General features: G+C 46.0%; 3 protein-coding genes across 8 annotated transcripts in view; 1 reads left to right on the forward strand and 2 right to left on the reverse strand.

Annotated features, from left to right (window-relative positions):
- Positions 1 to 404: 404 nt before the first annotated feature.
- bbs1 (Bardet-Biedl syndrome 1) lies at positions 405 to 3,852 on the reverse strand. Its single transcript, XM_079183229.1, has 6 exons — positions 3,447 to 3,852; positions 3,165 to 3,347; positions 2,949 to 3,080; positions 2,613 to 2,719; positions 2,243 to 2,363; positions 405 to 2,154 (listed from the first exon to the last, which is right to left on the reverse strand). The coding sequence occupies exons 1-6, from the start codon at positions 3,822 to 3,824 to the stop codon at positions 1,324 to 1,326; spliced, it is 1,752 nt and encodes a 583-aa protein (XP_079039355.1). The 5' UTR covers positions 3,825 to 3,852; the 3' UTR covers positions 405 to 1,323.
- A 1,151-nt stretch (positions 3,853 to 5,003) lies between these two features.
- LOC306712735 (kinesin-like protein KIF20B) lies at positions 5,004 to 19,078 on the forward strand. 4 transcript variants are annotated; one of them, XM_079182142.1, is made up of 31 exons: positions 5,004 to 5,113; positions 5,575 to 5,681; positions 5,800 to 5,883; positions 6,195 to 6,314; positions 8,434 to 8,572; positions 9,018 to 9,202; positions 9,293 to 9,335; positions 9,550 to 9,686; positions 9,805 to 9,877; positions 10,278 to 10,389; positions 10,758 to 10,829; positions 10,912 to 11,058; positions 11,144 to 11,306; positions 11,384 to 11,692; positions 11,887 to 11,993; positions 12,085 to 12,202; positions 12,483 to 12,594; positions 12,761 to 12,822; positions 12,928 to 13,017; positions 13,765 to 13,891; positions 13,983 to 14,171; positions 14,595 to 14,719; positions 14,810 to 14,983; positions 15,098 to 15,261; positions 15,346 to 15,524; positions 16,094 to 16,168; positions 16,258 to 16,544; positions 16,878 to 16,940; positions 17,207 to 17,291; positions 18,185 to 18,321; positions 18,503 to 19,078. In XM_079182142.1, the coding sequence occupies exons 2-31, from the start codon at positions 5,577 to 5,579 to the stop codon at positions 18,584 to 18,586; spliced, it is 3,867 nt and encodes a 1,288-aa protein (XP_079038268.1). In that variant the 5' UTR covers positions 5,004 to 5,113; positions 5,575 to 5,576; the 3' UTR covers positions 18,587 to 19,078. The 4 variants fall into 4 exon arrangements, with proteins under 4 accessions (XP_079038268.1, XP_079038270.1, XP_079038269.1 ...); XM_079182144.1 differs by having other exon boundaries at positions 15,355 to 15,524; XM_079182143.1 differs by having other exon boundaries at positions 11,890 to 11,993.
- A 658-nt stretch (positions 19,079 to 19,736) lies between these two features.
- slc16a12b (solute carrier family 16 member 12b) overlaps positions 19,737 to 23,045 on the reverse strand; it is a 7,376-nt gene continuing 4,067 nt past the window's right edge. For all 3 annotated transcript variants that reach the window (XM_079183305.1, XM_079183304.1, XM_079183306.1), the window contains 4 exons: positions 22,264 to 22,566; positions 21,840 to 22,191; positions 21,388 to 21,647; positions 19,737 to 20,507 (listed from right to left, as the gene is read on the reverse strand). In XM_079183305.1, the coding sequence (XP_079039431.1) occupies positions 20,362 to 20,507; positions 21,388 to 21,647; positions 21,840 to 22,191; positions 22,264 to 22,566 (1,061 nt within the window). In that variant the 3' untranslated portion in view covers positions 19,737 to 20,361. The remainder of the gene's footprint in view (positions 20,508 to 21,387; positions 21,648 to 21,839; positions 22,192 to 22,263; positions 22,567 to 23,045) is intronic.

Consider the following 23,045-nt stretch of genomic DNA (forward strand, 5'->3'; position numbering starts at 1 on the left):
TATTCAAAAAAATTGCTGCTTTATTCTTCAGTCAGAAAATGTTAAATATAATTTAACATATTTGAAGCATAAAGTTTCCACTAATAAATTAATCAAATATATATTTATTTGGGTTTAAATTGAGCTTCTTTTTCAAGACAAAGAATCCTGGACACACAAACTTTATTCATCGTTTTATTTCACTTCATACAATACTACATTTAAAATACAATTAGAATATATTTGTCTTATTATTTCTATATAAAGTGCAGCGAGCTGAGCTTTAGTCCTGATACCGATCAGATACCAGCGATCAATAAACTGTTAGTCGCACTTTCTTAACTCTGTAAAACTAATTGTAACAAATAAATACGTAGATATAAACTCATAAATAGGACAAATAACCAAAATCAGTATCGCTGCATTTCTTTTCCAAACCTTTAAGAATAAAAGTGATTTTAATCCCTGAGAGATCAATAAGTATGTTGATGTAGTTCACCTCCACACACATCTGGTGTCACTTCTGTTTTAAATGTGGAACACAAACTTAAACAAATCGACACAAAACTGGTTCTGAACAAATCTACAAGAACATTTGATGTCTCAGAGTTCTTTGAAATAGTTTTTATATTTAGTAGTTATACTGGCAGCCGTCCAGCAGATGGAGGTGTTTCACATCTCTGACTCTGAGGTCAGCTTCAAGTCGTTCATTTGGTCCAGACATCACAAGACGCTTCAACTTTATTCATTACAATGGACTTCAACTATTATGGGACTGTTAGGCTCTGATGTCTGGAGTCTGTACTGATTAAAGTTGAAGTGTTGTCAGGTCAGTCTCCTGAAGTTTGGAGTCATTACTGAATGAAGTTGAAGCGTCATGTGTTGTCAGATCAGTCTCATGTTTGGAGTCATTACTGAATGAAGTTGAAGTGTCATGTCCTATCAGTTGAGTGTTAGTCTCATGATGTTTCGAGTCATTACTGAATGAAGTTGAAGCGTCATGTGTTAGATCAGTCTCGTGATGTTTGGAGTCATTACTGAATGAAGATGAAGCGTCATGTGTTAGATCAGTCTCGTGATGTTTGGAGTCATTACTGAATGAAGTTGAAGCGTCATGTGTTAGATCAGTCTCGTGATGTTTGGAGTCATTACTGAATGAAGATGAAGCGTCATGTGTTAGATCAGTCTCATGATGTTTCGAGTCATTACTGAATGAAGTTGAAGCGTCATGTGTTAGATCAGTCTCGTGATGTTTGGAGTCATTATTGAATGAAGTTGAAGCGTTGTCAGATGAGTGTCAGTCTCATGATGTTTGGACGTTTGGAGTCATTACTGAATGAAGCGTCAGTTGAGTGTCAGTCCTTCGCTGACGGGCATGTTGATGTGTGCGGTCAGCAGCGGGGAGCTCCGCCCCTCGTGCAGGACGAACACCTTGATGATGTCAGAGATGCCCTTGTCGCTGGTGCACTCCACGAAGGTCTCAACGGGGTAGACGAGTCCGGGCACCAGCAGAGGGATCCTCATGTACGGGTTCCTCATCCGGTACAGGCTCTCGTCGTACAGGAAGCTGACGGCCAGGTTCATGACCGGCCGGCACGCCGCCGTGTTCTGGACGTTCAGGGTCAGTTTGAAGGCCGGGCCCAGACCCTGAACCACGGCGTTCATCTTAAGCGGCTCTGTGAGGCTGGAGGACATCGGCGTCAGGCTGGACTCCAGGGCCTTGACGTAGGACTTGGCGGCGGACAGGCGCAGGCGGCTCAGGTCCATCTGGAAGGCGCGGTGCATTGCCAGGCCGCTCTCACGCTCCCTCAGCGTCTGGTCCACGTACAGCTTGGTCTTCTTAGGCACGTTGAGGCGGACGCTCTGGGCCGGCGGCGGCCCGGCGGTTCCGTCCCGGTCGTCGAAGGCCGCGGTCCTCTTCAGGATCTTCACCATCAGACCCCCGCCCTTGGTGGTTACGATGAGGGTCCCGTCCTCGCGTCCGTACCGGCCGAAGCAGAGGCTGGTGACCACGTCGGGCGTCTTGATGGTGCTCAGCAGGTTCTTGTCCCGGTACAGGTGGACCTCACAGTTGGCCAGGCCCACCAGAACCGCCTGGAAGCCCCTGGTGGGGAGGTCCATGGCAGCCATGGTGGTGATGGGAGCCGGGAGGATGGCCCTCCACAGCTTCTTACCCTGAGGACGAGAGACACACGGACCACGTTTACCTGCAGAACGTATTCAGGTTCTTTACCTTAGAACCCTCAGACGAGCTTCAGCTGACCTTCTGTGTGAAGCCCTGCAGGCTCTCGTCGGTGCAGCCGACCACCACGTTCTTCCCGACCCTCACCAGACCCACCGGGTGACACGACAGCTCGATGCTGTACTTCGGTTTATCAGAGTCCCTGAAGAGCAGCAGCACAAACATCAGACAGGTGAGTTCCCTTTAGACAGGTGAGTTCCCTTTAGACAGGTGAGTTCCCTTTAGACAGGTGAGTTCCCTTTAGACAGGTGAGTTCCCTTTAGACAGGTGAGTTCTCTTTAGACAGGTGAGTTCTCTTTAGACAGGTGAGTTCTCTTTAGACAGGTGAGTTCTCTTTAGACAGGTGAGTTCTCTTTAGACAGGTGAGTTCTCTCATTCAGGTGTGTCTTACCTGCGCAGGATGTAGATGTTTCCGTTGCGACACGCCACCGTGATGCGAAACTCCACGTCGAACTGCCCCGTCACGTCCATCATGGTCGGAGCGGCCGGCAGGGACATCTTCAACAGTCACAGACAGGTTTCTTACTTTGTTGCTGGAGCTTTCAGCCACATCTCATGGCTTTCCTCAGCGAGGACGGTGGAGTTCGCTCAGTCGTCAAACCATCTCCATGATGACGGAGAGCAAAGCCATGAGATGAGCTGCACAAACAATAACTCCTGTCCTCCCGGGTCAAACCAGTTCAAACCAGGTCAAACCAGTTCAAACCACTGCATGATGGGAGTTTACCTTGGAGAGGATGATGAAGGCCTCGGGGTCGAGGACGAAGACATCACTGCTCTCCGTGCCGATCACCAGACAGCTGACACCGTCCTCGTCCGCCGTGCTCTTCTTCAGGGTCCCGATGCAGGTGATGACGGTCTGAAACACACGGGCAACAATCGACCAATCAGAACGAGGGAGGGAGGGAGGGGCGGGTTCTATTATAAACGGTGTCGACTTTACCTGCCGTCTGATTGGCTGCTGCTTGTGCAGCTGGACGAACTCGTCCATGTCTCCGGTCTCCAGGGACAGGAACCTGAGCGAGCGGACGGACAGCGGGACGTCGGCCTTCTTCCTGACGCTCTCCAACATCTCCCGCAACGTCACGGGGTCGATCCCGCCCTCCCTCGCCTGCTGCCACACGTCCTGACCAATCACAGCGCAGCACACGTCACAGTTAAAGAGTAACTGTGTTATAACCCGGGGTTCTGTGACTCATAGCAGATACAACCGAATGGACCAAACCTGCTCCAGTGAGTTGACCTCCAGGCCCGGCAGCGTGAACTTGAAGTATGGTCTCAGGTTCTTGTAGACGTAGATGCAGGGTCCGGACGCCACGGCGACGGCGGGTATGCGTGGCTCGTGCAGGTCCATGAAGAAGGCGACGAGGCCGGCGGGCAGGTCCAGCAGGGTGCTCTCGCTCATCAGCGCCGTGCCGCGGTACACCTTCAGCTTCATGCCCGACGAGCCGGAGCCCAGGTCCCCCACCACCAGCCGGCTCTCGCCGTCACCGCTCAGGTCCGCCAGGTCCACGCAGGACGAGAAGGTGTACAGACCGGCTACCGGGTCGTAGTGAGCGTCCAGCCACCTCCCACCGTCACCGCCCGAGTCCACAGACGACATGACGGCAGCAGGAGAGACCTGGTTCAGGAGAGGACCTGGTTCAGGAGAGGACCTGGTTCAGTCTGTCTGTCTGTCTGTCTGTCTGTCTGTCTGTCTGGTGGAACAAGTACTCAGATGGTGTACTTAAATACTACTTCTACAGTGTAAAAGTAAAAGTATTGATTCATTAGTAAAACTACTATATCTGATGTATCTGAGTCATATTACTGTAGAAAGTACAATATGTTTACCTCTGAGAAGTAGAGAGGGAGAATAAAAGGTACTGAAGTAAAGTACCTGGAGTGTGTATTAGAGTAGTCCTTGGTTGCAGATGACGGTAGTGTAGTAGAAGTATTAGTCTGCAGAGTATCGGTACTCTGTCATCAGCAGCTGATCAATGGCGGTAACGACGCTCGATCACCGTTGTCAAGGAAACCGGTGAATCCTGACGCGGTGAATCCTGACGTTTTTATTGGTTGTTTGATCTCTAGCAGTGTGACGTGTCTTCCACAGAAACGATAGAAACGGTTTCACATAAGGTGTTAAAGTAGCAGCTAACAGCTAGCTGCTAATCCAACAAATCCGCTTCAAATCCTCTGCTTCACTCCTCAGCTCTGTCGCTGGATGATGACGTCAATCTCAACCGACGGTGTTTACTTTTTCTGCTTCTTCTTCTTCTTCTTCTTCTTCTTCTTGGCAAGCAACCACGTGGACAACGTTATGATGCATTACCGCCACCAGCAGCATTAAAGTAAAATAAAATAACAATACAATAACAATACAAAACAATACAATACAATACAATACAATACAATACAATGAAATGAAATAACTCTGTTCGTGTAAAAGTACTGACCCCACCATTTAAAAATACTCCTTTACAGTACAGTACTAATACCACAGTATACAAATACTCAGCAATAAATTACACTAGTACTAATATTACACTAGTATAATACTCTGTTACAGTAAAAGCACTATTACCACATTTGAAAATACTCAGTTAGAGTCAAAGTATTAATAATACCCTGTAAAAATACAGATTTATTCAATTTAATTTGCATATTCATAAAATAAAAACCCTAACATACATTCTATTGAGTTTATTCATTGAATCAACATAGTCTCGCGATATCTTATCCGAGACCTGCGTGACGTCTCCTAGTGCCAGCCTCCTGATTGGTCCTCTGGTCTCTTTTTAAAAACTAGACCGCGTAGAGAGGAGAAGCTGCCGAAGCTAACGTTAGATCAACTTTAGCTCCTCGTTAACTGAATGTTTTTCTGTTTCTAGTGAATAAAACACATCCGGAGTGAGTAACACTGCGATGAAGAGGTTAATCTGTGCAGATGAGAATTAATGAGATGTTTTTAAAACCCAATAAATAGACGCATGTACGTGAGTTAGCTCGTGGTGGCTAATGCTAACAACAAAGTAGCAGTAGCTAGCTGCTGCTTAGTTAACGTTACTAAAGTGTTACAGCCAAATAGCTCCGACGTGCTTTTTTAATCCTTCATTGTTAGAAGTCACGCAGAACTCCGTTTAAATATTTAAGATCTCTTTCTTTATCTACTCGTAAAATCTGTTTAGATATAATTCTATCACACATGCTCTCTTGAAGAAGATCTCCTCTCTGTTGTTTACGTGTTTACATGTCTGTAGAGATGATGGAGTCTTGTTTACTTGTTTGTGTCTGTAGAGATGATGGAGTCTTGTTTACTTGTTTGTGTCTGTAGAGATGATGGAGTCTTGTTTACTTGTTTGTGTCTGTAGAGATGATGGAGTCTTGTTTAGGTGAGAAGACGGAGAGAGTCGGTCCGGTGCTGGTGGACGACATCAAGAGAGATCTACTCGGTGAATTCACTGCTTTACCTGCACAGGTATGTCTGTCTTTCTGTCTGTGTCTGTCTGTCTGTATCTCTGCCTGTCTGCCTGTGCTGGTGTCAGCGGGATGTTGACATCGTCATGGTGACAGGTGTTGTTGTTTTGTCTCATCAGGACATCGTTCAGTCAGAGAACCTTCAGGTTTATCTGAGAGTGAGACCGTTTACTGCAGCAGAGAGAGACAAGAGAGAGACACAGGTGAGGCACACACACACATATGTATACACACACACAGACACACACACACGTGTCTATTTTTCTATTCACGGTACATCAACTCTTCATTAGTCGATGTACCGCCCCTTTAATTGGACAGAACAAGACGTCACGTTGAAGTCACAACGATTTATTGACAGAACGATTCATCTAGAAAATGTAAAAAGAATAACATTCTTAGCTGCAGCTCTAATGGACAAATCCTCAGTTTATTAGAAGAGACTGATATGATTGATAATAACTGATGATAGTAATGATTAATATTGATTAATATCACGTCTTCTGCTCTTCAGGACTGCGTGACCATCGAGGGACCAGACACAGTGGTCCTCACGGCTCCCAGGACCTGTCAATCAAACCGGCAGAGCGACAAGTCCCTCCCACAAACAGCACAGAGGTTCACCTTTACACAGGTAGCTGTGACATCACCCATCTGTCAAACTAGTGTTTACTTGTTAAACTGGTTGATGTGTTTACTAGTTAAACTGGTTGATTTGTTTACTAGTTAAACTGGTTGGTGTGTTTACTTGTTAACTGGTTGATGTGTTTACTCGTTAAACTGGTTGATTTGTTTACTAGTTAAACTGGTTGGTGTGTTTACTAGTTAAACTGGTTGGTGTGTTTACTAGTTAACTGGTTGGTGTGTTCACTCGTTAAAGACGTTGATGTGTTTACTAGTTAACTGGTTGATGTGTTTACTAGTTAACTGGTTGGTGTGTTCACTCGTTAACTGGTTGATGTGTTTACTAGTTAAACTGGTTGGTGTGTTTACTAGTTAAACTGGTTGGTGTGTTTACTAGTTAACTGGTTGGTGTGTTCACTCGTTAAAGACGTTGATGTGTTTACTAGTTAACTGGTTGATGTGTTTACTCGTTAACTGGTTGATGTGTTTACTAGTTAAACTGGTTGATGTGTTTACTAGTTAACTGGTTGATGTGTTCACTCGTTAACTGGTTGATGTGTTTACTAGTTAAACTGGTTGGTGTGTTTACTAGTTAAACTGGTTGGTGTGTTTACTAGTTAACTGGTTGATGTGTTTACTCGTTAACTGGTTGATGTGTTTACTCGTTAACTGGTTGATGTGTTTACTAGTTAAACTAGTTGATGTGTTTACTAGTTAAACTGGTTGATGTGTTTACTAGTTAACTGGTTGATGTGTTTACTAGTTAACTGGTTGATGTGTTTACTCGTTAACTGGTTGATGTGTTTACTAGTTAAACTGGTTGATGTGTTTACTAGTTAAACTGGTTGATGTGTTTACTAGTTAAACTGGTTGATGTGTTTACTAGTTAACTGGTTGATGTGTTTACTAGTTAACTGGTTGATGTGTTTACTCGTTAACTGGTTGATGTGTTTACTAGTTAACTGGTTGATGTGTTTACTCGTTAACTGGTTGATGTGTTTACTAGTTAAACTGGTTGATGTGTTTACTAGTTAAACTGGTTGGTGTGTTTACTAGTTAACTGGTTGATGTGTTTACTAGTAAACTGGTTGGTGTGTTTACTAGTTAAAGACGTTGATGTGTTTACTAGTTAACTGGTTGATGTGTTTACTAGTAAACTGGTTGGTGTGTTCACTCGTTAAAGACGTTGATGTGTTTACTAGTTAACTGGTTGATGTGTTTACTAGTTAACTGGTTGGTGTGTTCACTCGTTAACTGGTTGATGTGTTTACTAGTTAAACTGGTTGGTGTGTTTACTAGTTAAACTGGTTGGTGTGTTTACTAGTTAACTGGTTGGTGTGTTCACTCGTTAAAGACGTTGATGTGTTTACTAGTTAACTGGTTGATGTGTTTACTCGTTAACTGGTTGATGTGTTTACTAGTTAAACTGGTTGATGTGTTTACTAGTTAACTGGTTGGTGTGTTCACTCGTTAACTGGTTGATGTGTTTACTAGTTAAACTGGTTGGTGTGTTTACTAGTTAAACTGGTTGGTGTGTTTACTAGTTAACTGGTTGATGTGTTTACTCGTTAACTGGTTGATGTGTTTACTCGTTAACTGGTTGATGTGTTTACTAGTTAAACTGGTTGATGTGTTTACTAGTTAAACTGGTTGATGTGTTTACTAGTTAACTGGTTGATGTGTTTACTCGTTAACTGGTTGATGTGTTTACTAGTTAACTGGTTGATGTGTTTACTCGTTAACTGGTTGATGTGTTTACTAGTTAAACTGGTTGATGTGTTTACTAGTTAAACTGGTTGGTGTGTTTACTAGTTAACTGGTTGATGTGTTTACTAGTAAACTGGTTGGTGTGTTTACTAGTTAAACTGGTTGGTGTGTTTACTAGTTAAACTGGTTGATGTGTTTACTAGTTAACTGGTTGGTGTGTTCACTCGTTAAAGACGTTGATGTGTTTACTAGTTAACTGGTTGATGTGTTTACTCGTTAACTGGTTGATGTGTTTACTAGTTAAACTGGTTGATGTGTTTACTAGTTAAACTGGTTGGTGTGTTTACTAGTTAACTGGTTGGTGTGTTTACTAGTTAAACTGGTTGGTGTGTTTACTAGTTAACTGGTTGATGTGTTTACAGGTCTTTGATCCGGATGCCAGCCAGAAGAAGGTCTTTGAGGGCTCAGTTCGTGGTTTGGTCCGTGACGTTCTCACTGGAGGAAACTGTCTGGTGTTCACGTACGGAGTCACCAACGCTGGAAAAACCTTCACATTCCTGGGTCAGAAACACACCTGTCTGTCTCTCTGTCCTCTGACTGCCCCACAGTTTAAAATAGGACTGGGACCCTTTTAGCATCAGTGTGTGTAGAGGAGAAACCTGATCCCTGTCCTGAGGAACCAGATCCAGTGGAACCAGGTTGCAACCAGGTGTAAACAGCTTCTCTCATTAGTCACCTGGTTCCTCTGAGTCACATCAAGTTCATGTACGTGTGAAACGTGTCCACACACACACACACACACCTGTTGTCTTCTGTGTAAAATCCAGCACATTCACATCTGGACACGGTTGAAGCTTCACAAAATTCATCACATTTTCTCTCTGAATCCAGAGAGTACTGTACGATTTTCTGTACCATTTACTGTCGATTCACCTGCAGATTGGTTTTGATTTATTTTGAAATGTCTGTCTGTCGGTCTCTCTCTATGTGTCTGTCTGTGTCTCAGGTCCGGACCATGACTCCGGTCTGTTGCCCAGGTCTCTGTCTGTGATCTTTAACAGCATCGACGGTCGTCTGTATGGTCGGTCCGACCTGAAGCCGCAGCGCTGCAGAGACTTCAGCAGACTGACTCCAGACCAGCAGGCAGCAGAGTCCAGCAGCAAGAGGAACCTGATGAGGCTCTTTAAAGAGGTCACAACATACAAATACATCTGTGTACTCCTGTGTGTGTGTGTACCAGTGTGTACCAGTGTGTCTCATTGTGTCTCATTGTGTCTGCAGAGCGACAAAAGTCAGACGTCTGGCAGATCAACTTTTCTTGACGGTCAGTGATTTAATTACTGTGAAGTCAGAAGTTTATTATTTGTCCGACCATGTAAATGAAAAGTGGTCCTCACACAAAAACCTTGTGGAGCCCACAACTGCTAAAAACAAGGAGGTGTGTGTGTGTGTGTGTGTGTGTGTGTGTGTGTGTGTGTGTGTGTGTGTGTGTGTGTGTGTGTGTGTGTGTGTGTGTGTGTGTGTGTGTGTGTTTTCAGGCTCGTCTGACAGCACGGGGACCGGCGTCTCTGAGGAGGACAGTTTCTATCTGGAAGTCGACTCAAACGTCCGTTTCTCTGTTTGGGTTTCATTCTGTGAGATTTACAACGACAACATCCACGACCTGCTGGAGCAGGTGTGTGTGTGTGTGTGTGTGTGTGTGTGTGTGTGTGTGTGTGTGTGTGTGTGTGTGTGTCTGTGTGTGTGTGTGTGTGTGGGGTTGATCGATCTGTCATTGATCTGTCATTGATCAGGTTCCCAGTGGACACCACAAGAGGACGGTTCTGCGTCTGTCTCAGGACGTCAAAGGAAACCCGTTCATCAAAGGTAACGTCTATTTTAATTTGATCAGAACCACATTTCTTTACTTTATTGTTGTGTATGTTTCTGTGTGTAAATCTCTGTTTCTACTCACTGAATGAAGGTTAAAGTTCCTGTAAACTATTTGATTTAACTGCTAAATATTTACTCAAATAGATCTTTAACACTTCCTGTTTCTAAAGCTTCTAAAAACGAATGAACCGTCTTTATAAAACCCTCAGAAATATAAACAATGTTTATTATCAGTGAATATCAGCTGAGCTTTACTGTGTTGTGTAGTAACCTTCTGGTACCACAAGATGGCAGCAGATACGTTTACAGTGTTTGGAACCCTCAACACAACCTGCAGAGATTTCACTATGTGTGTAGGTGTGTGCGTGTGTGTTGATGTGTGTCTTTGTCTCAGACCTGAGGTGGGTCCAGGTGAACGGGTCTGATGAGGCCTACAGAGTGATGAAGATCGGGAAGAAGAACCAGAGTTTCTCCTCCACCAGACTGAACCATCTGTCCAGCAGGAGGTCCGCTCGTTTCTTTACTTTACTACAGTTTCTGCTTGTGACTCATGAATCTTTATTATCTAAACTATAACCCTCTGAACCCTCGAGGAGTTTAAGGTTTCTGTTCCGGTCACATTTTTCTCTCTGTGGTCTTGATTTTCAAAATAAAAGTCCTGCTCCTCTATGGAAACAGAACCATCATGACGGTTTCTTTGTGGAGAGATGAGACATGATGATGAAATATCACAATTTTAGGATTAGTTTTGGTTTCTTTTTCTGATGGAAGCGTTCGTCTCACATGATGTGTTCAAGGACCGTCTGAAAGATGAAAATCAGCTTCTGGCTGATAAGTTGTTTTTGTGATTGCTTCCCTCTGTGTGTCTCTGCAGCCACAGCATCTTCTCCATCAGGATCCTCCGAGTGGACGACGTCGGCGTTCCCAGAGTCCTCGGCATCAGCGAGTAAGACTGTTAAACCTGGAGGGACGAGGTCATCGGTGTGTAGAGGATGTAAATAATAATCATGAACATGTGTCTCTGTGAGGTTATCTCTGTGCGACCTGGCCGGATCCGAGCGCTGCTCTCGGACTCGCAACACCGGGGAGCGACTGAAGGAGGCGGGAAACATCAACAGCTCTCTGCTGACGCTCGGGAAGTGCATCAACTCCATGAGGCTGAACCAGCACACCAAGTAGGACCTCAGAGTCCGCTTGAACCAGAACCATCAGGACTCACAGGGTGACCGGGTCTGATGGGTTGTTTCTCTCTCTCTGCAGGGTCCCGCACCACGTCCCCTTCAGGGAGTCCAAGCTCACACACTTCCTGCAGTTCTTCTTCTGTGGTGGCGGGCGCATCTCCATGGTGGTCAACATCAACAGGAACTCGTCCTGCTTCGACGAGACGCTCAACGTCCTCAAGTTCTCCGCCCTCGCCCAGAAGGTCAGTACTGTGACTGTAATGCAGTATTTCTACACCGAGGCTTTGAATGCAGCACCGTGACTCCCTCTCTGGTCCAGGTGGTGGTCTTGAACTCGAGGCCGATGGTCCCGGACGACGTCCCCCACAATTCGGCCATGGAGCTGTCGCTGATCATCGAGGACGCCGACCGCCGCAGAAACGTGTCGGGGCGGGGCAGGAAGAGCTCTCTGGTCGCCTGGGAGAAGACTCTGGAGGATGTGCTGGAGGATGAGGATGATGAAGAGGAGGAGGAGGAGGAGGAGGAGGAGGAGGAGGAGGAGAGTGCGATAGAAGGAACAGTGCTGGAGGCAGGAGGTGAGGAAGACGAGGAGGAGGAAGGTGACAGGACCATGGAGGGAGAAGAGAAGGTAATGATCTAACTTAAGTTATTTCTGTTTTCTGGAGAAGTTTTATTCTCTTAACATTTCTTCAGTGTTCATGGATTTTAACTGTGTGTGTGTGTGTGTGTGTGTGTGTGTGTGTGTGTGTGTGTGTGTGTGTGTGTGTGTGTGTGTGTGTGTGTGTGTGTGTGTGTGTGTGTGTGTGTGTGTGTGTGTGTCAGCAGTCAGACAGAGAGGCGGCGCTGCGTTTGGTCCTGGAGGCTCAGATCAGAGAGGAAGTCTGCGCTGAGTTCATGGAGCTCTACAACAAGATGGAGAAAGACTACAGGTAACGTGATCATGTGACTGAACTACAGTACGTCACATGACTGTAATGTGACACACATGTGACATCATGTTTGAATGTGTGTGTGTGTCAGTGAGCGTCTGGAGAAGGAGAAGGAGATCCTGGAGGAGCGAGCTGATAAAAGAATAGAGATCCTAAAGAACCTCGTCAGTAAGACGGTCGACCTGTCGACTGTCAGCACCGACCACAAGGTGATCAATAACACCTGTCTGTCTCATTACTGGAGATTATCAGCGATCAATACTATTGATCAACAACAGCATTGATGATGAGTATCAGTGATCAACAACAGTATTGATGATGAGTATCTGTGATTAACAACAGTATTGATGATGAGTATCTGTGATTAACAACAGTATTGATGATGAGTATCAGTGATCAACAACAGTATTGATGATGAGTATCTGTGATTAACAACAGTATTGATGATGAGTATCTGTGATTAACAACAGTATTGATGATGATTGTCAGGAGGAGGCCGATCTGTTGGAGATCTTCAGTTCAGTGACTGAAGACCTGGAGAAGATCAGAGAGGACGCTCAGAGTGTTCAACGCTGTCTGACTGAGCACACACAGACTGCAGGTACACACACACACACCGGTGGTACACACACTGCAGGTACACACACACACACTCTCCCGGTACACACACAAACACACTCTGCATGTACACACACACACACACTCAGGTCTTAGCTCCTGGTTGTTGTTGTTGATGTAACGCTGTCCTTTGATCTCTCTCTGTGCAGAGCTGGAGGCGCTGCGATTGGAGAAGCAGAGGTCACATGACCAACTGCTGGAGGCCAAGGAGGTAGTGTCTTCTTCTGTGGTGTCTGCTGTGTGTTGGTGCATCTGAAATGACGTTTGTCACGTTGTTCACGATGTGTTTTATCAATAAAGTTATTTTGTTTTCCAGAGTCTGAAGCAGCAGCAACACAAGTTTTCAGAGCTGATGGAGATCAATCAGCAGAAAGACGACGTCATCAACAAACTGAAGAACGCCGACGTAAACACACTTTACATGTTAATGTCACAGATAATAATAATAATGATAATAATGATAATAATGTCCGAAACTCATCCTCCACTATATTATATAGTTGTAGTTTTTTCACTGATCAGTATTTTATTTTGTTTTGTTTGCTTCTTCTAACTGAAGCCTTCAGCACATGATGTGTTCAAGGACCGTCGGAAAAATGTTATTCTGACGATAATTATGTTGTTTTTTTACAGCTTCTGGCTGATAAACGGGGTCGTTTTGGATATTTATCTTTATAGAAAACATGCTTTTCTATCCTGCCAACGTGTTGGTGTTCAGAGGGTTAAATGAAGCATCATAAACATATGAAATATATACGTTACAGTACATTACAGCAGACGCTTTTATCCACAGCGACTTACAGTTCAGTATCTATCTATACACACTGTGAGCTCAGCTACGGGAGCAATGTGGGGTTTAGTGTCTTGCTCAAGGACACATCGACATTCGACTAGCGGAGCCGAGGATCGAACCGCCGACCCTCTGATTGCAGGACGGCCCTGCTCTCCGCTTAGCCTCGGCCTCCTGTTATCTAATCAAAGCTCGCATGAAGTCATGTGAGCTGTGGCTCAGAGAGTTCATGTGATCATGAGGATTAACAATCTGTTCATCTGATGCTGATGAGTTCCCAAAATAAGTTCATTATTCAAAGATACGATCTTCCCCCGACCATTAAAACCAGCGTGACTAATGAACCACGTCCTGGTGTTTCAGATGGTGGAGCTTCTGAGGACGACAAGAGGAGAGGAGGAGGAGGAGGAGGAGAAGAAGAAGCAGAAGAGGAAACGCCAGCGTGAAGCTCTGGAGGAAGAAGAGGAGAGAGGACCGGCAAAGAGAGGAGGTGAGAGGAGGAGGAGGAGGAGGAGATGAAAGGATGGGGGTTTACTCCTTTATTTTAACTCTAAAGTCTTTCTTCTCCTCCGTCTCCTCAGTGCTGGAGGAGGAGATCTGGAGGCTGCAGGAGGAAAACAACAAGAAGGAGGAAACCGTTGTCGAGCTGAGAAAGAAGAGCGAGGAGAGGAAGAAGGGCCTGGAGGAGGATCTGAGGAGACGAGAGGAGGAGGTGGAGAAGCTGAAGAAGGAGCAGGTTGTTCTGGAGCAGAAGGTGCAGGAGCTGACGGGTAGGAGAGCTGAATCTACTGGACACCTAGTGGACCTCCTCACTGTGGGCCGACTGTGGCTCAGCGGTTAACAGTCAGAGGATCGGATGTTCGATCCCGGCTCTGCTCGTGTCCTCGTGTCCTCGTGTCCTCGTGTCCTCGTGTCCTTCACACTCAAACAGTTCCTGCTCGCTCTTGGATTTGCTTTCTCCTCAAACTCTTTGCTTGCACTCAGATATGTTGTTACTTGCACAGATTTGCTGCAGCTTTAGCCCTTCTTCTCTCACTACGGCTCTTTCTGTCCTCCTCCCTCCTCCCTCCTCCCTCCTCCCTCCTCCTCTCCTCCCTCCTCCTCTCCTCCCTCCTCCCTCCTCCCTCCTCCCTCCTCCTCTCCTCCCTCCTCCTCTCCTCCCTCCTCCCTCCTCCTCTCCTCCCCCCTCGTAGATCTGGACGAGTGTCCAAACTGTGCGTCTGTGTTTCCGTCTCTGGAGTCGGAGCAGAGGGAAACATCCAGACTGACGAAGGAGAACAAAGCTCTGGTTAACGGCATCTTCCAGCTGCAGACGGAGGTACGAGTGGTCACTTTATTAGGTACACCTTTACAATCCAATGTTAATACAAAGAGATCTATCAAAATGACAACAACAAACGTCTTCCAGGTGACCGGTCTCCAGACGAAGCTCAAGGAGCAGACTGACGGGTCTGACAGCCTGTCGCAGCAGCTGGACATTGCAAAGACCCGCCTCCAGGACCTGGAGAGCCAATCAGAGGAGAAGGCCGACAGCATCAATGGTCTGACACAAGAAGTGGAGCGTCTGAAGCAGGAAGTCAAGGTTCTTACAATAACTGACGATTGATTGTTTGATTGATTGTTTTTATGGCTTTGGACTGATCAGTTGAGGAGTTAATGAGTGAAGCAGCACTGATTGATTGATGGGTTGTTTCAGGAGGAGGAGGGGCGGAGCAGCAGCAGCAGCGGCGTTTTCCACGACGCCATGGAGGAGCTGAAGAAGGAGAGCCAGGCAGCGCTGATGAGATCATCTCAGAAATCCCAACAGATCCAAGATCTGCAGAGAGAGAAAAGCCAACTGCAGGAATCTCTGACGCACAGGTAGACGGAGGAGCCTGATGGTCTTCAATCAGGTTTTATTAAGGTTCAGTTCATTTCAAAAGTATTGATCTCCTCATCCTCCAGTGAAAACAGGTGTGCTGAACTCAGTGAGGAGTTAGCCAATCAGAAAGCAGAATTCACCAGTCGGCTCCAGAGCCTGAAGGAGGGGCTTGAGTCTGAGGGCGGAGCTCTGCGAGGGAGACTAGAGGAGAAGGAGAAATCAGAGGAGGAAACGAGGAGGAATCAGGAGAGGGAGAAGGAAGGTGAGACGATGAAAAACAATACAATCCACCGTAGACAACGGTCGAGGAACCCGGCAGAGCGCGGTCGAGGAACCCGGCAGAGCGCGGTCGAGGAACCCGGCAGAGCGCGGTCGAGGAACTCGGCAGAGCGCGGTCGAGGAACCCGGTAGAGCGCGGTCGAGGAACCCGGTAGAGCGCGGTCGAGGAACCCGGCAGAGCGCGGTCGAGGAACTCGGCAGAGCGCGGTCGAGGAACTCGGCAGAGCGCGGTCGAGGAACTCGGCAGAGCGCGGTCGAGGAACTCGGCAGAGCGCGGTCGAGGAACTCGGCAGAGCGCGGTCGAGGAACTCGGCAGAGCGCGGTCGAGGAACTCGGCAGAGCGCGGTCGAGGAACCCGGCAGAGCGCGGTCGGGGAACCCGGCAGAGCGCGGTCGAGGAACCCGGCAGAGCGCGGTCGAGGAACCCGGTAGAGCGCGGTCGAGGAACCCGGTCGGGAGTAGTCACCATTCTTTCTCTTCATTCATGACTCCAGAGAAAACCAGAACCTCATCGGTTCTTGATGGTCTACTAATCGTTCTTGAAATCTTTCAGAGCTGCATCGAGTCGTGTCCGAGAAGGAGAAACTTGTAGAAGAATGTCGCAGTCAGACGGAGACTCTGAGAACAGGTATCTTCATCATCTTCATCACCTCAAACAGTGGAGAACGTTGTATTAATGTGATCAGGAGATAAATCTGAACTTTCTCCTTCCATCAGAGCTGGAGTGTCTGAGGGAAGACCTGCAGAGGAGGGAGGAGGAGGAGAAGGAGGAGAAGGAGAACAGAGAGGTGGGGGTGCCGGTGGTGGAGGAGCTGAAGGAAGTGATCCAGAGACTCCAGGAGAAGAGAGGGAGGGAGCAGCAGGAGCAGCAGGAGCAGGAGGAGGAGCAGGAGGAGGAGGAGGGAAGGAGCAGGAAGTTTGAGGCTGTGAGGAAAGAGATGGAGAGACTACAGACGAAAACCCCCAAAACTACAGGGAGGAAGAGGAAGAGCTGCGATGTGCAGGTGTGTGTGTGTGTGTGTGTGTGTGTGTGTGTGTGTGTGTGTGTGTGTGTGTGTGTGTGTGTGTGTGTGTGTGTGTGTGTGTGTGTGTGTGTGTGTGTGTGTGTGTGTGTGTGTGTTATTAATGGACATTTATCTAAGTTTCTATATTGATCTCAGTTTGTTTCTATGGCAACCTGTAGTGAGGTGAAACATCACACTGTGTGTGTGTGTGTGTGTGTGTGTGTGTGTGTGTGTGTGTGTGTGTGTGTGTGTGTGTGTGTGTGTGTGTGTGTGTGTGTGTGTGTGTGTGTGTGTGTGTGTGTGTGTGTGTGTGTGTGTGTGTGTGTTTTTCAGGACCTGGTGTTCAGTGAGAACAAGAGAAACAAAGTGAGAGGAAACTGTCGAAACAACAAACAGGTGAGAAACAAAGGACACCTGTAGAGAGAAGACAAAGGTTCCTCTGGTTCTATGTTCCTTCATGGACTCTCAGCTACATTAAGACTCGTTAATGACTTTGACCTGATGAGAATAAAACTGAATCAGACCTTCTGTGAGCAGTAAATGTCTCTCTGTCCCTCATCCTGTCTGTCTCTCTGTCCCTCATCCTGTCTGTCTCTCTGTCCCTCATCCTGTCTGTCTCTCTGTCCCTCACCCTGTCTGTCTCTCTGTCTCTCTCTGTCCAGTCTTCTGTGAAGGAGAAGAGGGACGGCTCTCTTCAGAAGATCGGAGAGTTGATCCACAGCTCTCCCTCCATCCTGGGCAGCAAAGGTCGGTGTGTCTTTCATGACTCATTGCAGCAGTACGAATGTTATGAACAACAGTTATGAACAACAGTTATGTAACACTTCTGAAAGTAAAAATATCCAGACTGTTGTTACAGTCTGACTGTTGTTACATTCTGACTGATGCTACATTCTGACTGTTGCTACAGTCTGACTGTTGTTACAGTTTGACTGATGTTACATTCTGACTGATGCTACATTCTGACTGTTGCTACATTCTGACTGATGCTACATTCTGACTGTTGTTACAGTTTGACTGATGTTACATTCTGACTGATGCTACATTCTGACTGTTGCTACATTCTGACTGATGCTACATTCTGACTGATGCTACATTCTGACTGATGCTACATTCTGACTGATGCTACATTCTGACTGTTGCTACATTCTGACTGTTGCTACATTCTGACTGATGCTACATTCTGACTGTTGCTACATTCTGACTGTTGCTACATTCTGACTGATGCTACATTCTGACTGATGCTACAGTCTGACTGTTGCTACATTCTGACTGATGCTACATTCTGACTGATGCTACATTCTGACTGTTGCTACAGTCTGACTGATGCTACATTCTGACTGATGCTACAGTCTGACTGATGCTACAGTCTGACTGATGCTACATTCTGACTGTTGCTACAGTCTGACTGATGCTACAGTCTGACTGATGCTACATTCTGACTGTTGCTACAGTCTGACTGATGCTACAGTCTGACTGATGCTACATTCTGACTGTTGCTACAGTCTGACTGATGCTACAGTCTGACTGATGCTACAGTCTGACTGATGCTACATTCTGACTGTTGCTACAGTCTGACTGATGTTAAGTTATTCGTGACCTCTTTATCCACCGGTATTTGCCTCTCTGTGTCTCTGCAGCTAAAACCATCATCAGCCTTGTCAGTGGACATTCAGTGGACAAGGAGACAGATACCACGGCAACCAAACCAAAACGAGGACGGAGAAAGCTTTATAGGACGGACGCCTCAACTCCACTAATCGACTCCCCGAGCATGGTGTGTGTGTGTGTGGGGTTTTTTTTGTGTGAGAGAGACGTTTTTGTACAGTAAAAAACAGAGTTACGTGTTTAATGTGTAGTTGTGTGTTTAATGTGTAGTTGCGTGTTCAACGTGTAGTTGCGCGTGTTCAACGTGTAGTTGCGCGTGTATAACGTGAAGTTGTGTTGTTGTGTTTCAGATGGTCGGAGGAGCAAAGGAGGAGAAGGAGAGCGATCACCTCATCATTAAGAGACAGCTGCGCTCCAAGACATGCAGGAAGTGACATCATCATGTGACATCATCATCATATGACAACACTAGCTGGTCTGCAGGCGGTCTTTCTAACTAAAGAGGTTTTAAATATTTGTACAGTTTGTTTTCTTATTTTTAGAGAGAAGAGGACGACGACTCTTCAATAAATAAATCAAATGAAAACGCCTTTATCTCTTTCCTGTTCTCCTCATCCAACAAATGAAAAAGATATAGTTGTTATAGTTCTTTTTAATTCTCACTCCTGTTATTAATGAATAATATAACACAATTCTTTCTCATCATTCATATTTGAATCATCTGATGTTTAACACAGTCTCATTATTTCCCTCTGTTTTTGTTGATGATTATAAAAATAGAGAATAACTCCAAAAACAGGAAACAAAGTTCCTTTAATTCATCCGCGTTGTGTCAGAGAACCAGTTGAACCAGTTCATGTTTGCTCTCAAACAAACATGTTGAGCAGAAACCTTTGTGCTCGTAGCTGTAGAAACATTTTACTACAACTATTTAAAAATATTATACTCTATATATATATATATATATATTATATATATATATATTATATTGTGGTCCCATCGTTACTGAATCAGACAAACCGGATCAGACAGTCCAGCACCTGTGAAACTAAAACATGAGAACAACTTTAAAAGATCAGTCGACACCAAGATATGCTAAGCTAAAGATATGCTAAGCTAAAGATGTGCTAAGCTAAAGATGTGCTAAGCTAAGTAGCACATTTAGAGGTCCGGATAAACATTCACAGCTGTTTTTCTGGTGACCTCGTTCAGGAGTTTGATTATTGATCGTAGATATCGAGTCTGTAGATCAGTGACTGAACTCTGAGATCTCAGCTCCTTCTTCAGCTCAACGAACATGTTTAATCATTTATTCTTTACTTTACTGAACTGGAGATCTAAAAAAAAACACCAATTAAAAAATCAACTACAGATATAAAGATAACTACAATGATACGCATAGAAAGGAGGGTTTTAATTATTATTGTTATTAATGTCGTAGAGTTCATTCTGTTTGATCTTTACAGTAAATATTTGTTTCTTCTCTTGTAACTCAACCAGAGTCACTGTTAATATTCACCTCTTCTGGTTTTGATCTTAATGTCACAATAAAAAACGACTCATTCAGTTTTTATTTGATTAGTGCGGCACAATAAAAGTCTTTTATTTACAATCTTCCATAGTTCAGAGCTCGTTGGTTATTTCTGTCCCTCCTGTTGTTGTTTGACCTGCGTCTCTTCAACGTTCATGTTCTTGAATACTCGACCGTTTGGCCCATAAAGAAAAATCAAATGTTTCAGACGAATCATTTACAGTCAAAGAGGCGAAAGAATTCTAGTAAATATTCACATCAACATATTTGGATTGTGAATTTTCTTCAACAATCGATCAAACTTGAACTTTCAGTCTTTTTCAGTGATGGTCTGTTCCTGCTGGTTTGTTTCAGGACCTCGTCTCTGGACTCTGGACTCAGAGAGCGGACATGTTTTTATTTGGGTTATTTCACGTTTTCTGTTTCCTGTTCCCTCGTTTGTTGGCGTTAGCATCTTCGCCTCTGTTCGTCCAGGTGTCCTTTAAAAGTCAGGTGACCGGAAGTGTGTCACAGTGTGGATTCTGGTCCTCAGCAGACTCTATCAATACATCACTTCGCCAGCCAATCACGGCCCTTCATCACCGTCTGCGCTGTCGATACTCCGATTGGTCGTTTCCTCTGCGATCGACCGACAGCCTCTGCTGAAGCGGTCCGATTGATCGGACAGACGGGGAGGAGCTAGCGTTTAGCGGCGGGGGTTAGCATCGGGCGGCGGCAGCGGCGGATCCCGGTGATGGCGGAGAGGACGACGGCGCTGGACAGCAGAGATACACCACTGAGGAAGAAGGTCGCCGAGTAGCTTCCTGTGACGTCGACCAGCCAACCTGCAGCAAGAGAAGAAGAACAAGTACGTTTCATTATCATGTATGCATCTGTTTCATTAGTGCATTTTATTATGTATTCAACTGTATCATAAGTATGTTTGATTATTATTTATTATTATTATTTTATTATCTCCATCATAACTTTAAATGTAACTTCATCCCCAGTTCTTAAAACGTGGGGGAGGGGCTGAGAGATGAAACCACGCCCACTTCCTTACGTTTATCATATTATCATAGTTTATTATATTATTATAGTTTATTATACTATCCTAGTTTATTATACTATACTTTATTTAGTGGTGGGCCCCAGGCCTGCTGACTCAGGTTAAGTGAATGGGGACGATGTTGTTGATCGTCATAGTGTTCAACCAATCAGATCTTTAGTTTGACATGGTGGGCGTATTCTTTGACGTGTCAGAGCTGCTAGCTGGCCTACAGCTACGTGATTGGTCAGTGGGCTAGCGTGACATGTTGGGCGGTGACGATCCCAACATCTGCTGCTCTGTGGAGCGACATGTTCAGCCTCAAACGCATTAAAACGTGTTCAAGAAACACAACTGAGGAGGCTCGACTGTCTTCACTGGCGTCCATGAATCCAGAAGAACTTCTGACTGGAACTACAACACACGGATGTACTGAACAACGTGAGATTAAACCTGAGTACTTTTACTTTTTATACTTCTGTACTGTTACTTTAGTAAAACTTTAATCTGAACACCACTAAACCTAAACACATTGTCTTTAAATATATAATATCATTAAAAGTTTATTTGAGCCGCCGTCTGTCCTGTAATTGTGTCCGTTGTCTCCGGCTAACGAGGATAAAAGCAGCTGATTGTTCAAGAATGAGTCACGAGATGATGAGACGTCGGCTCCTCACCTCCGATTGGCGGGCTGATGAGGTAGGGGATGGCGTGGAGGAAGTAGACCACGCCCAGCGCCGAGGACAGGTACGGAGCTCCCACCACGTCCGCCGTCACCACGGGGATCAGCGCCACGTAGGCGCCGTCGAAGTAACCGTAGAGGACGGCGAAGGGTACGAGGAGCGAGAAGGACTGGAGCAACGGCGTGAAGAGACAACAGAGACCCTCCATCGCCACCGCGAAGACGTAGGACGCCAGACGGTACGGCTTCAGACACCTGGGACACCGAGACACACGGTACACTTTAACATACTTTAACATACTTTAATATCCTTTATTATCCTTTAACATACTTTATTATACTTTAACATACTTTATTATACTTTATTATCCTTTAACATACTGTAAACTCTCTAAATACAAAGTGAGGACATTTATAGAAATGGACATGAGACTCTGGGGGTCTTACCTCCGGTCCGTCAGCCAGCCGAAGGTGATGTTCCCCACGATGTCGAGGACACCCAGGATGGACATGAGGAAGGCGGCCTGCTGGTGGCGGACCCCGACGCTCAGAGCGTACGGCACCAGGTAGACGAAGGGGAGGCTGCAGCCGCTGGCCAGGAACAGGAAGGACACGGCCAGGCCCAGGAAGTCCGGCAGCAGCAGGAAGCGGTACTCCTTAATGGAAAGGAGGCAGGAGCTGAAGCACCGCCTCCTCGGCAGCTGAGGGGCGGGGTTTCCCGGCATCAGCGGCAGGGGCACCGACGGCTCTTTGGGGAGCGTGACGGCGAGCTCGGCGTCCTTTGACAAGACGAGACCACCTGCATCAGGAGACACAGAGGTTTATAACAAACCACACTCATGGAGACCCATTGTCCAGCACTGGTCCTCACCAAGTTTCTCCTCCCCCACTGACTCCGCCTCCTCTCCCTCCTCCTCCTCCCCCTCGCCCTCCCGCAGTCTGATTGGTCGGAGCAGCGCCCCGCAGACGCACAGGTTAGCGACGAAGGCGCTGAGGACGAGCAGCGCTCCTCTCCACGAGTACAACTCGATGAGCATCTGCACCGCCGGCGCCAGAACGAAGGTCCCGATCCCGCTGCCCGACATGGCGATACCGAACGCCAGCGCCCTCCGGTGGTGGAAGTAACAGCCCACCATGGCGATGGCCGGGGTGTAACAGAGGGCGAAGCCCAGACCTGGAGACGGAGGACAGTTTACAACTGAAGACGTTTGTAGAAAGGAAGAACATCTTTGGCAGATTGAACGATTGAGGACATTACTGGGAAGTAAAGACAAACTACCCAAAGTCAGGACATTTAACAAACATGAAACGTGAGGACATCTATAAACGTGAGGACATTATAAACGTGAGGACATCTATAAACGTGAGGACATTATAAACGTGAGGACATCTATAAACGTGAGGACATCTATAAACGTGAGGACATCTATAAACGTGAGGACATCTATAAACGTGAGGACATCTATAAACGTGAGGACATCTATAAACGTGAGGACATTATAAACGTGAGGACATCTATAAACGTGAGGACATCTATAAACGTGAGGACATCTATAAACGTGAGGACATCTATAAACGTGAGGACATCTATAAACGTGAGGACATCTATAAACGTGAGGACGTCTATAAACGTGAGGACATTATAAACGTGAG

This window comes from Pholis gunnellus (genome assembly GCF_910591455.1).
Source record: "Pholis gunnellus genome assembly, chromosome: 21".
NCBI classification, from domain to species: Eukaryota; Metazoa; Chordata; class Actinopteri; order Perciformes; family Pholidae; genus Pholis; species Pholis gunnellus.

What these genes read in the sequence shown, in the direction of transcription:
- bbs1 (XM_079183229.1), bottom strand. Translation starts at nt 3,824, where the DNA reads ATGTCGTCTGTGGACTCGGGCGGTGACGGTGGGAGGTGGCTGGACGCT. An exon ending in AGCAGCCAATCAGACGGCAG is followed by an intron (nt 3,081 to 3,164) that starts GTAAAGTCGACA and finishes CGTGTGTTTCAG; the next exon opens with ACCGTCATCACCTGCATCGG. An exon ending in AACATCTACATCCTGCGCAG is followed by an intron (nt 2,364 to 2,612) that starts GTAAGACACACC and finishes GCTGCTCTTCAG; the next exon opens with GGACTCTGATAAACCGAAGT.
- LOC306712735 (XM_079182142.1), top strand. Translation starts at nt 5,577, where the DNA reads ATGATGGAGTCTTGTTTAGGTGAGAAGACGGAGAGAGTCGGTCCGGTG. An exon ending in AGGAAACCCGTTCATCAAAG is followed by an intron (nt 9,878 to 10,277) that starts GTAACGTCTATT and finishes TCTTTGTCTCAG; the next exon opens with ACCTGAGGTGGGTCCAGGTG. An exon ending in GGAAGAGCTGCGATGTGCAG is followed by an intron (nt 16,545 to 16,877) that starts GTGTGTGTGTGT and finishes TGTGTTTTTCAG; the next exon opens with GACCTGGTGTTCAGTGAGAA.